The sequence below is a fragment of the Nicotiana tomentosiformis genome, chromosome 7 (assembly GCF_000390325.3).
Source record: "Nicotiana tomentosiformis chromosome 7, ASM39032v3, whole genome shotgun sequence".
Lineage (NCBI taxonomy): Eukaryota > Viridiplantae > Streptophyta > Magnoliopsida > Solanales > Solanaceae > Nicotiana > Nicotiana tomentosiformis.
The window spans coordinates 70,005,268-70,017,271 of NC_090818.1; the positions used below are offsets into that span (position 1 = coordinate 70,005,268).

The window sequence follows — 12,004 nt, forward strand, 5'->3', positions numbered from 1 at the left end:
GATGGCGTGGATTTCTTTTCCTGGACTGCTGCCTACCTTTTTTGTAAAAGAAACTCTTTTTTCTTTGGCTACAGCTATGGTAAGGCCAGTGTGTCTTGATGCGGCAACTACAAACAAAATGAGGCCGAGCTGCGCAAGAGTAAAAGTTCTTGTCGATTTGTTGGCCGAACAACCTAAAAAGCTGCGATTGGATATTGATGATGAAGCTTCTGGTGGTGTTCGAACAGAATGGGTGAGAATTCAGTATGACATGCTACCAAAATATTGTAAGGAGTGTAAACTACAAGGACATGATGAAATTGAATGTTGGCATTTGCACCCCGAGCTTATTGAGAATCGAAGCAGCGAGAAAAGGAATGATCTTGCTAAGTCGAACAACTGGAATCCTGCTGCTGATGAACAAGGAAAAACCAAAAATCACACTACCCCTTTAATGATTCTCACAAGTGGAAAAGTAGTCGGGAACGTAGGTGAACAGTGGAAGGAAGTTCGGGATAATCGGGGAACCAACAAAAATAACAAAACCCAGGTACAAGGGCAAACTGGCAATGCAATCGTGCCAGTGAATGCTGGTGTACAGCAGGTGCACACTACAAATAACTTTGCACTGGTAGAGGTCGAAGAAGATCAGACAAACAAAATTCAAGTAAGGAATAAATTTGCAGTATTAGAGGAGGAACAAAGTGATATAAACGAGAACAACCAACTGGTTTTGGTGGGGGAAAAACCAGTCTTCAGTTCTAAAGATGGTCCTACTCCTTCTGGGATTCAGTCCACAATCGACTGGGTTCATAGAAGGTTTGGGACTAGCAAAGAGGAGCCAAAACAACTCTATGTGACCACAAACCAATCTTGTCATGAGATTCCATCTCAGACAATTTAAAAGAGTCTGGGCAGGTTAAGGATCTTGATGAGGTAAACTCTACAAAGGTCTTATGGAGCAATGCAGTTGAGGTTAAGGATGATCAGCTGGGCAAAACAAAGACAACAGAAGACAAGGGGAAGAAGGACAACAAGCTGAGCTCACCTGGCGATAGGCTGGCGACGCCAGGCCTAAAGCCAGGTTCACCAGGCGTTAGGCTGGCGACGCCAGGCTCCCCAAGCGTTAGGCTGGCGATGCCAGGCCTAAAGTCAGGCTCCCCTGGCGTTAGGCTGGCGATGCCAGGCCTAAATCTAGGCTCCCCTGGCATTAGGCTGGCAACGCCAGGCCTAAGGCCAGGTTCACCTGATGAGGCAGATACAGTAAACCCCAACCTTAGTGCAACTGGAGAGATTTTGGCCTATGTAGATGGTGTTCCGGTGTATGCATTAGAGAACAAACTTGACGGAGATGTTGATGTGAAGATTAGGGATGATATAGTGGGTTCAGACCAAATATCAGGCAATGGGAAGGGTGGTGATCTCACTAGAACAGTGCTTTCAGAGCAGACGACTACAGTAACTCCTAGGCTAGGTAGTGTCTATGATCTATAATTCAAGGAGTATGAAAAGGATGATGAGCAAGCAATTGTTCCAAGAGCATCTGGGGAAATAGAGGAAGCGCCTATGGAATTTGGCACTGATCAAATTATGCAACTACATCTTAATGTTCCACTTAAGACTCCTGTACAACATTTACATGATTTAGTTACACACAATGTGACACCAATTGGTGAAGACTTATTGAGACAAAATCCAATGGAGGATGAAGGAGATGATGAATCAACTGCAGAAAACTTCAAACAAGTAGCTAGAGAAGGGGATTTATCACCCACAACTAGTGCTAAAGGAGGTAAGAAAACTAAGAATCATAGTAAAGATCCACCACAACCTTCAAGAATAATGCCCAGGAGGCCAACTTCTCTATCTAAATGATGATGATCAAAACATTAATATGGAACATAAGGTCCGTGAATACACAACAGGCCTTTCCTAGGGTGATCAACATGAATAGGGAGCATAATATTTATGTAGTTGCATTGATGGAGCCTTTTAAAAAGAAGGGACTTATTGATAGATATAGAAGGAGGTTGAATATGGAGACTTCTTATGCAAATATTAATGGGCAAATATGGTTGTTCTTCGATGCAGTGGTGGAATGGGAATTAGTGGAGGATACTAAGCAACAAGTGACTGTGAGAGTGTTTCACCATGACCTGGGGCAGCACATGATGATGCCATTTGTTTATGCAAAATGTTCAGCAATGGAGAGGTTGGAATTGTGGGATCACTTGTATTACTTAGCAAGTGATATGGAATTACCATGGTTGGTAGGAGGGGATTTCAATGTGGTATTGCATGAAGATGAGAAAATAGGGGGACTTCCAGTGCACCTTCCTGAATATGAGGATTTTGCATTTTGTGTAAACTCTTGTGGTTTGTTTGAGCAAGGGTACAAAGGAAGTCCATTCACATGGTGGAATGGGAGATCCAATGCTGAGTGTATATTCAAGAGACTCGATATGATTTTTGTGAATTTTTCATTTCAGAACATGTTGCCAACTATTGAAGTTGAGCATCTAATCAGAACTGGATCAGATCATGCACCACTGCTAATGATATGTGGGGAGCAGACAACCAATTTTGTCAAGCCTTTCAGGTTCTTGAACTTTTGGACAAAGCATGCTACATTCATGGATGTGGTGAGGCAGAATTGGGAAGCTGATTTTATAGGGGATCCGTTTTTGATATTCAAATAGAATATCAAGAGGGTGAAGGCAGCACTTTCAAAATAGAGTAGGGAAACATTTGGTGATATCTTCAAGCAATTGGCTATTTTGGAGGACATTGTTAGGGTGAAGGAGATGTTGTTTGAAGAAGAGCCTACAATTGAGAATAAGATTGTTCTTCAAAAGGCTCAATTTGAATTGAAGAAATACTTGAGTATTGAGGAGCAGTATTGAAAGCAAAAAGCTGGGATGATTTGGTTTGCTGAAGGAGATAGGAATACAAGTTTCTTTCACAATCATGTCAATGGCAAAAGAAAGAAATTGCAACTGAAGAGGATTAAAAGTGGCAGTGGGGTATGTATTGAAGACCAGGAGCAATTGGCTACAACTGCAGTGGAATTCTATCAAAAACAGTTCACAAATGAAGGTGATGCTTCTGAATTTTCCTTGCTCAATAATGTACCTTCAATGGTCACCATGGATCAGAATTTGGAACTTAGCAGATTGCCAACAATTGAAGAAGTAAGGGCAGATGTTTTTGAGCTTAGTGGGGACAGTGCTAGTGGTCCTGATGGATTCAATGTCCTGTTTTATCAAACATGCTGGGATGTTATTGGTGCTGATATACACAACATGGTGCTACACTTCTATGGAGGAGCTGCATTGCCTAAATCCATCACTTACACCAATCTAGTGTTGCTACCCAAGAAACCTAGAGTTGAGACCTTCTCTGACTTAAGACCTATTAGTTTGAGCAACTTCACTAACAAGGTCTTGTCTAGGGTGTTACATGACAGATTGGAGAGTTTACTGCCATCTCTAATATCTCCTAATCAATCCGAATTTATAAAGGGTAGGAGTATATTTGAGAACATCTTATTGACTCAAGAAATTGTCACTGACATAAGGTTAAGTGGAAAGCCAGCTAATGTGGTGATCAAGCTTGATATGGCAAAGGCCTATGATAGGGTTTCATGGAAGTACTTGTTGCATGTTCTAAGGAAGATGGGATTTTCTGAGCACTTCATCAACATGGTGTGGAGCTTGATATCAAATAACTGGTATTCAGTATTGGTGAATGGGAAGTCCTCAAGGTTCTTTAAGTCTACAAGGGGTGTGAAGCAAGGGGATCCCCTATCTCCAGCATTGTTCATTCTGTCAGCTGAGGTACTTTCCAAGTCTTTGAATAAGCTCTTTGAAGACAGGTCATTTGTGGGATTTGGAATGCCTAAGTGGTCTGATCCTTTAAACCATTTGGCATATGCTGATGATACCATAATCTTTGCATCTGCTTATCTTCCCTCCTTGAGCAAGATTATGGCAGTGTTGGGGAACTATGAGAAGATATCAGGTCAGATGATCAACAAAGATAAGAGTTCATACTACATGCATTCAAAGGTTGCTAATGGATTGTTTCAGGCAGTTGGAGCTATTACAGGATTTGCAAGAGGTAAATTCCCCTTCACATATCTAGGATGTCCTATTTTTTACACTAGAACGAGGAAGGACTATTATGAGGATCTTATCAAGAAGGTGAAGGCTAAATTGCATTCATGTAAAGGAAAGCTGCTGTCATTTGGAAAAAAAGGCAACACTCATCTCTAGTGTGTTGAAAAGTATGCCAGTTCACATGTTATCAGTCCTTGATCCAACAAACAACATCCTGGAGCATCTACATAAGATTTTTGCTAGGTTCTTTTGGAGCACAAAGGAAGAAGGGAGAAGTAGACACTGGGCTTCATGGCAAAATCTTTTCCTTCCTACAGAGGAAGGGGGCCTAGGTTTTAGGTCCTTACATGATGTCTCAAGGGCACTGTTTGCTAAACTATGGTGGAGGTTTAGGACCACAAAATCTTTGTGGTCTAATTTCACGTGGAATAAGTATTGCAAGAAGGAGCTACCCACAGTGGTGCATTTTAGGAAAGGGTCTCATGTTTGGAGACAAATGCTGAATGCTAGGGAAGAAGTAGAACATGAGATTGTATGGGAATTGAAGAGTGGAACCACTAATATTTGGCATGAAAATTGGACTGGATTGGGTGCACTTCATCACGTATTACCTGAAGACTTTCCAATCAATGAAGATCTTCAGGAGGTGGCAGAACTGCGGCAAGGGGAAATATGGGATGTTCAGCTGCTAGATCAAACTTTCAATGAGGAAGTTTCAGAACATATAAGGCTAAATATGCATTATGAAGGCAATGAGGGATATTGGGATAGGCCATACTGGATGCCAACTCCTTCAGGCAAGTTCAGTGTTAGCAGTGCTTGGCAAATATTAAGGCATAGAGCTGATCCTAATAAGGAATTCAAGTTAATGTGGATTAAAGGTGTGCCTTTCAAGATATCCTTCTTCTTGTGGAGATTGTGGAGGCAGAAAATAGCTACTGATGACATGTGGAGGAGGAAAGGGCAAATGGTGATGTCTAGGTGTTGGTGTTGTCAGCAGCCCCAAGAGGAATCCATTCAGCATATATTTGTCACAAGTCCTACTACCTCTACGGTATGGAACTTCTTCATGGGGGCGGCTGGAATTACTGTGCCATTGATTCAATTGAAGCAGGTTATTAGACATTGGTGGTATGCTCAGTGTTGTCCAAAATTAAAGCCACTGTTTCAAGCAGTACCAGCTATCATCACTTGGGAGCTTTGGAAGAGAAGAAATGCAGGTAAACATGGGAGTTCAGTGTCCATAAATAGGGTGATTCATGAGATAAATAGGACATTGCATCAACTGGCAAGGGTGAGGTATGCTTGGATGCCTAATATTCCAATGTTATGGCCATACATGATTCAATACTTTGATGGATATAAACCTATATTGATCACTACAAGAGTAACATGACAGCTTCCTTTTCATGATTGGTACAAATGTAATACTGATGGAGCCTCAAAGGGTAATCCTGGACCTAGCTCCCTAGGATTTTGTGTGAGGGATGATGAAGGTGATATGGTGTATACTAGGGCAGTAGACATGGGAGTGACAACTAATGTGGTAGCTGAAGCTAAGGCTATTCTTCAAGGGTTGGAATACTGTGTGGAGCACGATCTTCACCCTCTGATATTGGAGACTGATTCGTTGGTGATGAAGAAGGTGATAGAAGGGGAATGGGATCCTCCTTGGGTAATTGCACAGGATGTGAAGAAAATTATAGAGATGAAGGAAAACTTCAATGTGGTCTTTCAACATGTGTTCAGAGAAGGCAACTCAGTGGCGGATTTTATAGCTAATATTGTATTTTCTTTTGTAGGAACATCTGAGTTTCATTCATTCTCTGAACTGCCTAGTGCAGGGAGGAGGTTGATCAATCTAGAAAAATCTCAATCACCTAACCTTAGGGTTAGGATAGCAAAGAGAAGAACCACAGACTGATTGCTTCACAGGATTGGACTCAGCACAAACCTGCATTTTCTTTGTCTCATTCAATATGCTATTAAGGTACTTTCCAATGGTATTAGCATGGTCTCATGCTCATTCTGGGGGTGCTTTGATATTGTACAGTAAAAATGCGATAAGCAAGTGTCGGATGGTACAATTTATCCCACTTCTGATATGTTCAAATGCTAAGGAAAATGCTGAACCTATCATATGGTATTTTTGGAGATTGTTGAATCATTTCTCAGTAGTATTAGCATGCTTTCATGCTCAATCTGAGGATGGTTTAGCAATTTTTAGAATGATGTCTACATTAAAGGTTCTAGTTGGGAAGGATCTGAGCTTACAAGATCACAAAAAGGCACAGTTTCAAAGCCTGGCCTTTGCCTTGCAAAGCCTGCTTAAAGCCAGCTCATTCCTAGCGTTTGACTTGCAAAGCCGGCCTAAAGCCAGCTTATGCCTGGCTTTTGCCTTGCAAAGCCTGCCTAAAGCTAGCTCAAGCCTGGCTTTTGCCTTGCAAAGCCTGCCTAAAGCCAGCTCAAGCCTGACTTTTGCACTGCAAAGCCTGCCTAAAGCCAGCTCAAGCCTGGCTTTTGCCTTGCAAAGCCTGCCTAAAGCCAGGCTCCTCTTCTACACATTAATTCTGATGAGTGAGCACATGATTAATACTTGGACAAAATCAGTTCGCTGCATATGGAGATCATATAGTAGCTACACTTGGAAGACTACGCTGGCTTCAACTCTGTGGTGGAGATGTTTGGAATTCATTTTAGCCTATGGACAATATACCCTGGCGCCTGGTGAGAGCTTGATAGGTGCTGCTTGGTATTTGCCAATGACAATTGGATTCACATACACTGATAGGAGAAGAAAGCATTCAACTTATTATGTTGTAATAGCTAGTTCATTAGATGTTAGCTTTTCTATCTTTTTAATAGCTAGTAGCTTCATGCAACTTCTATTTTGGTTTGGACATCTTGTAAGCTTTGGACCCATTTTGAGATTTTATTTATATATTATCCACTAGGCAAGTGCTGCCGAGTGGAATAGTTGCTTAAAAACAAAAAGTAATAACCTAAACTAACCATAGAATCATAATTAACAATGCAATAATCACAAGGTGTCACGACCCCAATTCCCCTCCATAGGATTTTGTGACGGCACCTAGTCTCTAAGACTAGGTAAGCCTAACAAGTATGCGGAATAACGAAAATATTAAGCTAAAACTCAAAATGTCAACAACTGTAATAAATAAAAACTGCAACTCAAAGTATAAACAACTCCCAAAACCCGGTAGATATAAGTCACAAGATCTAGATATAGTGTTGCAAATATCCTATACATCACTCTCTATAAAAACATAAGGAAACAAGGAAAAGACGGGATAAAATAGGACTCCGAGGCCTGCGGACGTGGGCAGGTGTACCTTGAAGTCTCCAAGCAGCAACACAATACTCTAATATCGAGGCTGATATGATGTACATGGATTTGCACAAAAACATGTGCAGAAGTGTAATATGAGTACACCACAACGGTACTCAGTAAGTGCCAAGTTTAACTTCAGTAGAATAGTGACGATGTCATGTCAGGGCCCTACTAGAAATAATAAGAAACAAGGCAGAAGATATAATGATATAATAAAATGATAGGGAAGTGAAACAATAACAATTTACGGAATGCAACAACACGGAATCAAAGAAGACAAATACAACATGAAAGGAAGCAAAAATCTTACAAGTTAAGGAACTACAACAGCAAATAATACAACAAATAGAGGAAATCAACAGGGGCGCTCCCGAGGTACCGCCTCGTGGTCCCAAAAGTAAATATCTCACATACTTTCCTTATATCACTGTGGGAGCCTTTATATTTTGTTTTGAAAATTATTTTTCCCAAAATAGCATCTCGCACTTTAGCCCACCTTATCACACTGCATGACTTTTAGTAGTTCCCCTACTAGCCACGCGTATCAAGCCCACCTTATCTTACCGCATGCGTTTCAACTTCCTGATCTTATACCACTGCATGCGTATTAATAATCACAACGACACGACAGAAACCTCGTGCAATAATAACAACCACGCGGCAGAAACCTCGTGCTACAATCACAACAGTCACCTCAATAATAACCACGAAAACCAAAACATAACAACTGAAACAATGATATTCCAAGGATAGCAAATTTCAAGTAAGGACTTCTAATGCTAAATAATGAATACTGAATCAATAAAGTAGATGATTCAACTAAGCAAGTAGTACAAGTTGCAAATAAGAGATAAGACAAGTAGACTTGTGAAATTAGGCTAAACGTGATGACTATACATGCTAAAGTAACTCAATTAGGGAATAAAAAGGAAACTACTAAGCTAGAACCGAATTTTCAATATTTAGCCCGTGTACACACTCGTCACCTTGATTATACGGACTTCACATATTGCAAATTAGCATAACATTACCAAATCCCAAGGGGAATTTCCCCACACAAGGTTAGACAAGTCACTTACCTCAAATCTCGCTCAATCAATCAATAAGAAGGCCTTTCCCTTGACTTTCCGACTCCGAACTACTCAAATCTAGACAAAACCAATTACATACTATAAACATAACTATAGGAAACTAATCTAAATAATGAAATTATGATTTTAGCAATAATTGAAAAAATCGCCCCAAAAAGTCGACCCAAGCCCACGTCTCAGAACTCGACCAAAATTATAAAATACGTACACCCATTCGATATCGAGTCCAACCATACAATAATTATCCAAATCCGATCTCATTTAGTCTTTCAAAACCCAAACACTTGGTATAAGAACTTCTACATTTGTTCCCCAATTTTAAACTCCAAAACCATAACTAAAAGGTGAAATTAATAGTAGATTTATGGGAATTAATCAAAAATGAGTCAAGAATCCTTACGCAAATGCTTCCTCTGAAAATCCCTCAAAATCTCGCCTCAATCTGATCTCTCAAAGTCCCAAAATGAAAATGAGAGCAAACCCTCGATATTTCCCCTTTTCTGCCCAGTTAAACCGCATCTGCGGCCCAAGAAGCACTTCTGTGACGCCGCACCTACGGAAAAACCATCGCAGGTGCGGAAAAAACTTAAGTCCAGGGATTCTGCAGATAGGGTCTCGTATTTGCAAGACCTCTTTTGCGGGGAGAAAGGATAGCACTTGCGACTACTGGCGCTTCTGCGCACCTGCCATCGCAGAAGTGAAGGCACTTCTGCGGATAATCTGCTTCTGCGATCACTTTTGGACAAGGCCATTCTCCCACCTACGTTCACTAGCTCGCTTCTGCGAGCCCGCACCTGCGATAAATCCCTCCGCAGGTGCGATAACACTAGAACATCCCAGCTTCAACAGTCTTAACAATCCAAACTTGATCCGATAACGATCCGAATCACACTCTAGGCCCCCCGGACCCCGTCCGAATATGCCAACTATTTCCAACACACTTAACGGACCTACTCGAGGCCGAACACCACATCAAACAACCTGAATACAATGAATCGCAACCCAAATTCAAGCTTAACAACTATGAACTTCCAAATTTCGGAACCGACGCTGAATCATACCAAAACGACTCCGGTTGACACCAAATTTGCGCACAAGTCACAATTGACATTATAGAACTATTCAAACTTCCGAAATCGGAATCCGACCCCGATATCAAAAAGTCCATTTCCAGTCAAACTTCCCAAAATTCCATGAATTTTCCAACTTTCATCAATTAATGACCTACAGACCTCCAAATCAACATCCGAACTCACTCTTAAGACCAAAATCACCATACAAAGCTACTAGAACCATCAAAACTCCATTACGGAGTCGTCTTCACACAGGTCAACCTACGATCAACTCCTATGACTTAAACTTCTAATTTAGGGACTATGTGTCCCATTCTACACGAAACTCTCCCGAACCCAACACTGGGCATCCAACCAAGTCACGCAACCATAAAATGAAATAAAAGGAGAAATAAATAGGGTATCGGGGCTAATACTCTCTAAGAGACCGATCGGTACGTTACATCCTCCCCCTCTGTAAACAAACTTCCGTCCTCGAACGAGTATAGAGACATACCTGTAGTGGTAAAAATATGAGGATAACGGCTACGCATATCATGCTTGGTCTACCAAGTCGCCTCCTTGACTAGTTGACCCCTCCACTGAACCTTAACTGAAGCAATGTTCGTCGACCTTAACTTCCAAACCTGCCTGTCCATAATGGCCACCGGCTCCTCAACATAAGATAGATCCTTGTCCAACTGGATTGAGCTGAAGTCTAACACATGAGACAGATCGCCGTGATAATTTTGTAGCATTGAAACATGGAACATTGGATGAACTGCAGCTAGACTAGGTGGTAGTGCAAGTCTGTAGGCCACCTCCCCAATCCTCTCAAGAATCGCAAAAGGCCCGATATACCTAGGGCTTAGCTTATTCTTCCTCCCGAACATCATAACATTCTTCATGGGCGAAACCTAGAGCAAAACCCTCTCCCCAACCATGAATGTAATGTCGCGAGCCTTCCGATCCGCATAACTCTTCTATCTGGATTGGGCTGTACGAAGTCGATCCTGAATCAATTCAACCTTTTTCAAAGCATCCTGAGCGAAATCTGTACCCAACAGCCTAGCCTCACCTGGCTCAAACCAACCCATCAGACATCGACACCTCCTTATATACAAAGCCTTATACGGTGCCATCAGAATGCTCGACTGATAACTGTCGTAGGAAAACTCCGTAAGTGGCAAGAACTGATCCCAAGAACCCCCAAAATCCATCACACGCGCGCAGACTGTCCGTCTGAGGGTGAAATGCTATACTCAACTCCACCCGTGTGCCCAACGTATGCTGTACGGCTCTCTAGAACCGCGATGTAAACTAAGTACCTCTGTTAGAGATGATAGATAACGGCACGTCATGAAGCCTGACAATCTCGTAAATATAAATTTGAGCCAACTGCTCTGAAGAATAAGTAGTTGCCACTGGAATGAAATGAGTTGACTTGGTCAATCTATCCATAATCACCCATACTGCATCGAACTTCCTCCGAGTCTGTGGGAGTCCAACAACAAAATCCATAGTGATCCGCTACCATTTCCACTATGGAATATCTAACCTTTGAAGCAATCCACCAGGCCGCTGATGCTCGTACTTCACTTGCTGACAGTTTAGGCACCGAGCTACATATTCCACTATGTCCTTCTTCATCCGCCTCCACTAATAGTGCTACCTCAAGTCCTGGTACATCTTCGCGACACCTAGATGAATGGATTACTACAAACTTTGAGCTTCCTGGATAATCAACTCACGCAAGACATCTACATTGGGCACACACAGCCTGCCTTGTATCGTAATACACCGTCCTCTCCAATAATGACCTCCTTTGCATCACCGTGCTGAACCATGTCCTTGAGGACAAGCAGATGAGGGTCGTCATACTGATGCTCTCTGATACGATCATAAAAGAGAAGACCGTGAAACCATACAAGACAAAACTCGGCTCGGCTCAAAAATATCCAATCCAACAAACTGGTTGGCCAAGGCCTGGATATCCAAGGCTAATGCCCTCTCTACTACTGGTAGATGTGCTAAGCTACCTAAACTCTCCGCCTTGCGACTCAAGGCATCGGCCACTACATTGGCCTTCCCGGGATGATATAGAATAGTGATATGATAGTCCTTAAGCAACTCTAACCACCTCCGCTGTTGCAAGTTAAGATCCTTCTGTTTGAACAGATGCTACAGACTACAGTGATCGGTGTAGACCTCATAAAGTACACTGTGCAAATAATGCCGCCAAATCTTCATGGCATGAACAATAGCTGCTAACTCGTGGTCATGGACATAATAGTTCTTTTCGTGCACCTTCAGCTATCTAGATGCGTAGGCAATCACCCTACAGTCCTGCATCAACACCACGCTGAGAGCAATGCGCGACGCATCGTAATACACCGTGTAAGACCCCGAACC

The 12,004-nt window shown here is 42.0% G+C and overlaps 2 protein-coding genes across 2 annotated transcripts; both read left to right on the forward strand.

The window, feature by feature from the left end:
* The first annotated feature begins 1,925 nt into the window (after positions 1-1,925).
* LOC138895766 (uncharacterized) lies at positions 1,926-2,882 on the forward strand. The gene is made up of 2 exons (XM_070180491.1): positions 1,926-2,659; positions 2,774-2,882. Exons 1-2 carry the CDS (start codon positions 1,926-1,928, stop codon positions 2,880-2,882), a joined length of 843 nt encoding a protein of 280 aa, XP_070036592.1.
* Positions 2,883-2,897: 15 nt separating this feature from the next.
* LOC138895767 (uncharacterized) lies at positions 2,898-6,021 on the forward strand. Its single transcript, XM_070180492.1, has 7 exons — positions 2,898-3,284; positions 3,420-3,999; positions 4,289-4,629; positions 4,741-5,060; positions 5,257-5,317; positions 5,497-5,851; positions 5,942-6,021. Exons 1-7 carry the CDS (start codon positions 2,898-2,900, stop codon positions 6,019-6,021), a joined length of 2,124 nt encoding a protein of 707 aa, XP_070036593.1.
* Positions 6,022-12,004: the final 5,983 nt, after the last annotated feature.

Excerpts from the sequence above, each read along its gene's own strand:
- LOC138895766 (XM_070180491.1), top strand. The coding sequence starts at position 1,926 with ATGAATAGGGAGCATAATATTTATGTAGTTGCATTGATGGAGCCTTTT. Across the intron at positions 2,660-2,773 it reads GCTGATTTTATAGGGGATCC|GGTGAAGGAGATGTTGTTTG; the intron begins GTTTTTGATATT and ends GGACATTGTTAG.
- LOC138895767 (XM_070180492.1), top strand. The coding sequence starts at position 2,898 with ATGATTTGGTTTGCTGAAGGAGATAGGAATACAAGTTTCTTTCACAAT. Across the intron at positions 4,000-4,288 it reads GAACTATGAGAAGATATCAG|TCCTTGATCCAACAAACAAC; the intron begins GTCAGATGATCA and ends ACATGTTATCAG. Across the intron at positions 5,852-5,941 it reads TCAACATGTGTTCAGAGAAG|GGAGGAGGTTGATCAATCTA; the intron begins GCAACTCAGTGG and ends TGCCTAGTGCAG.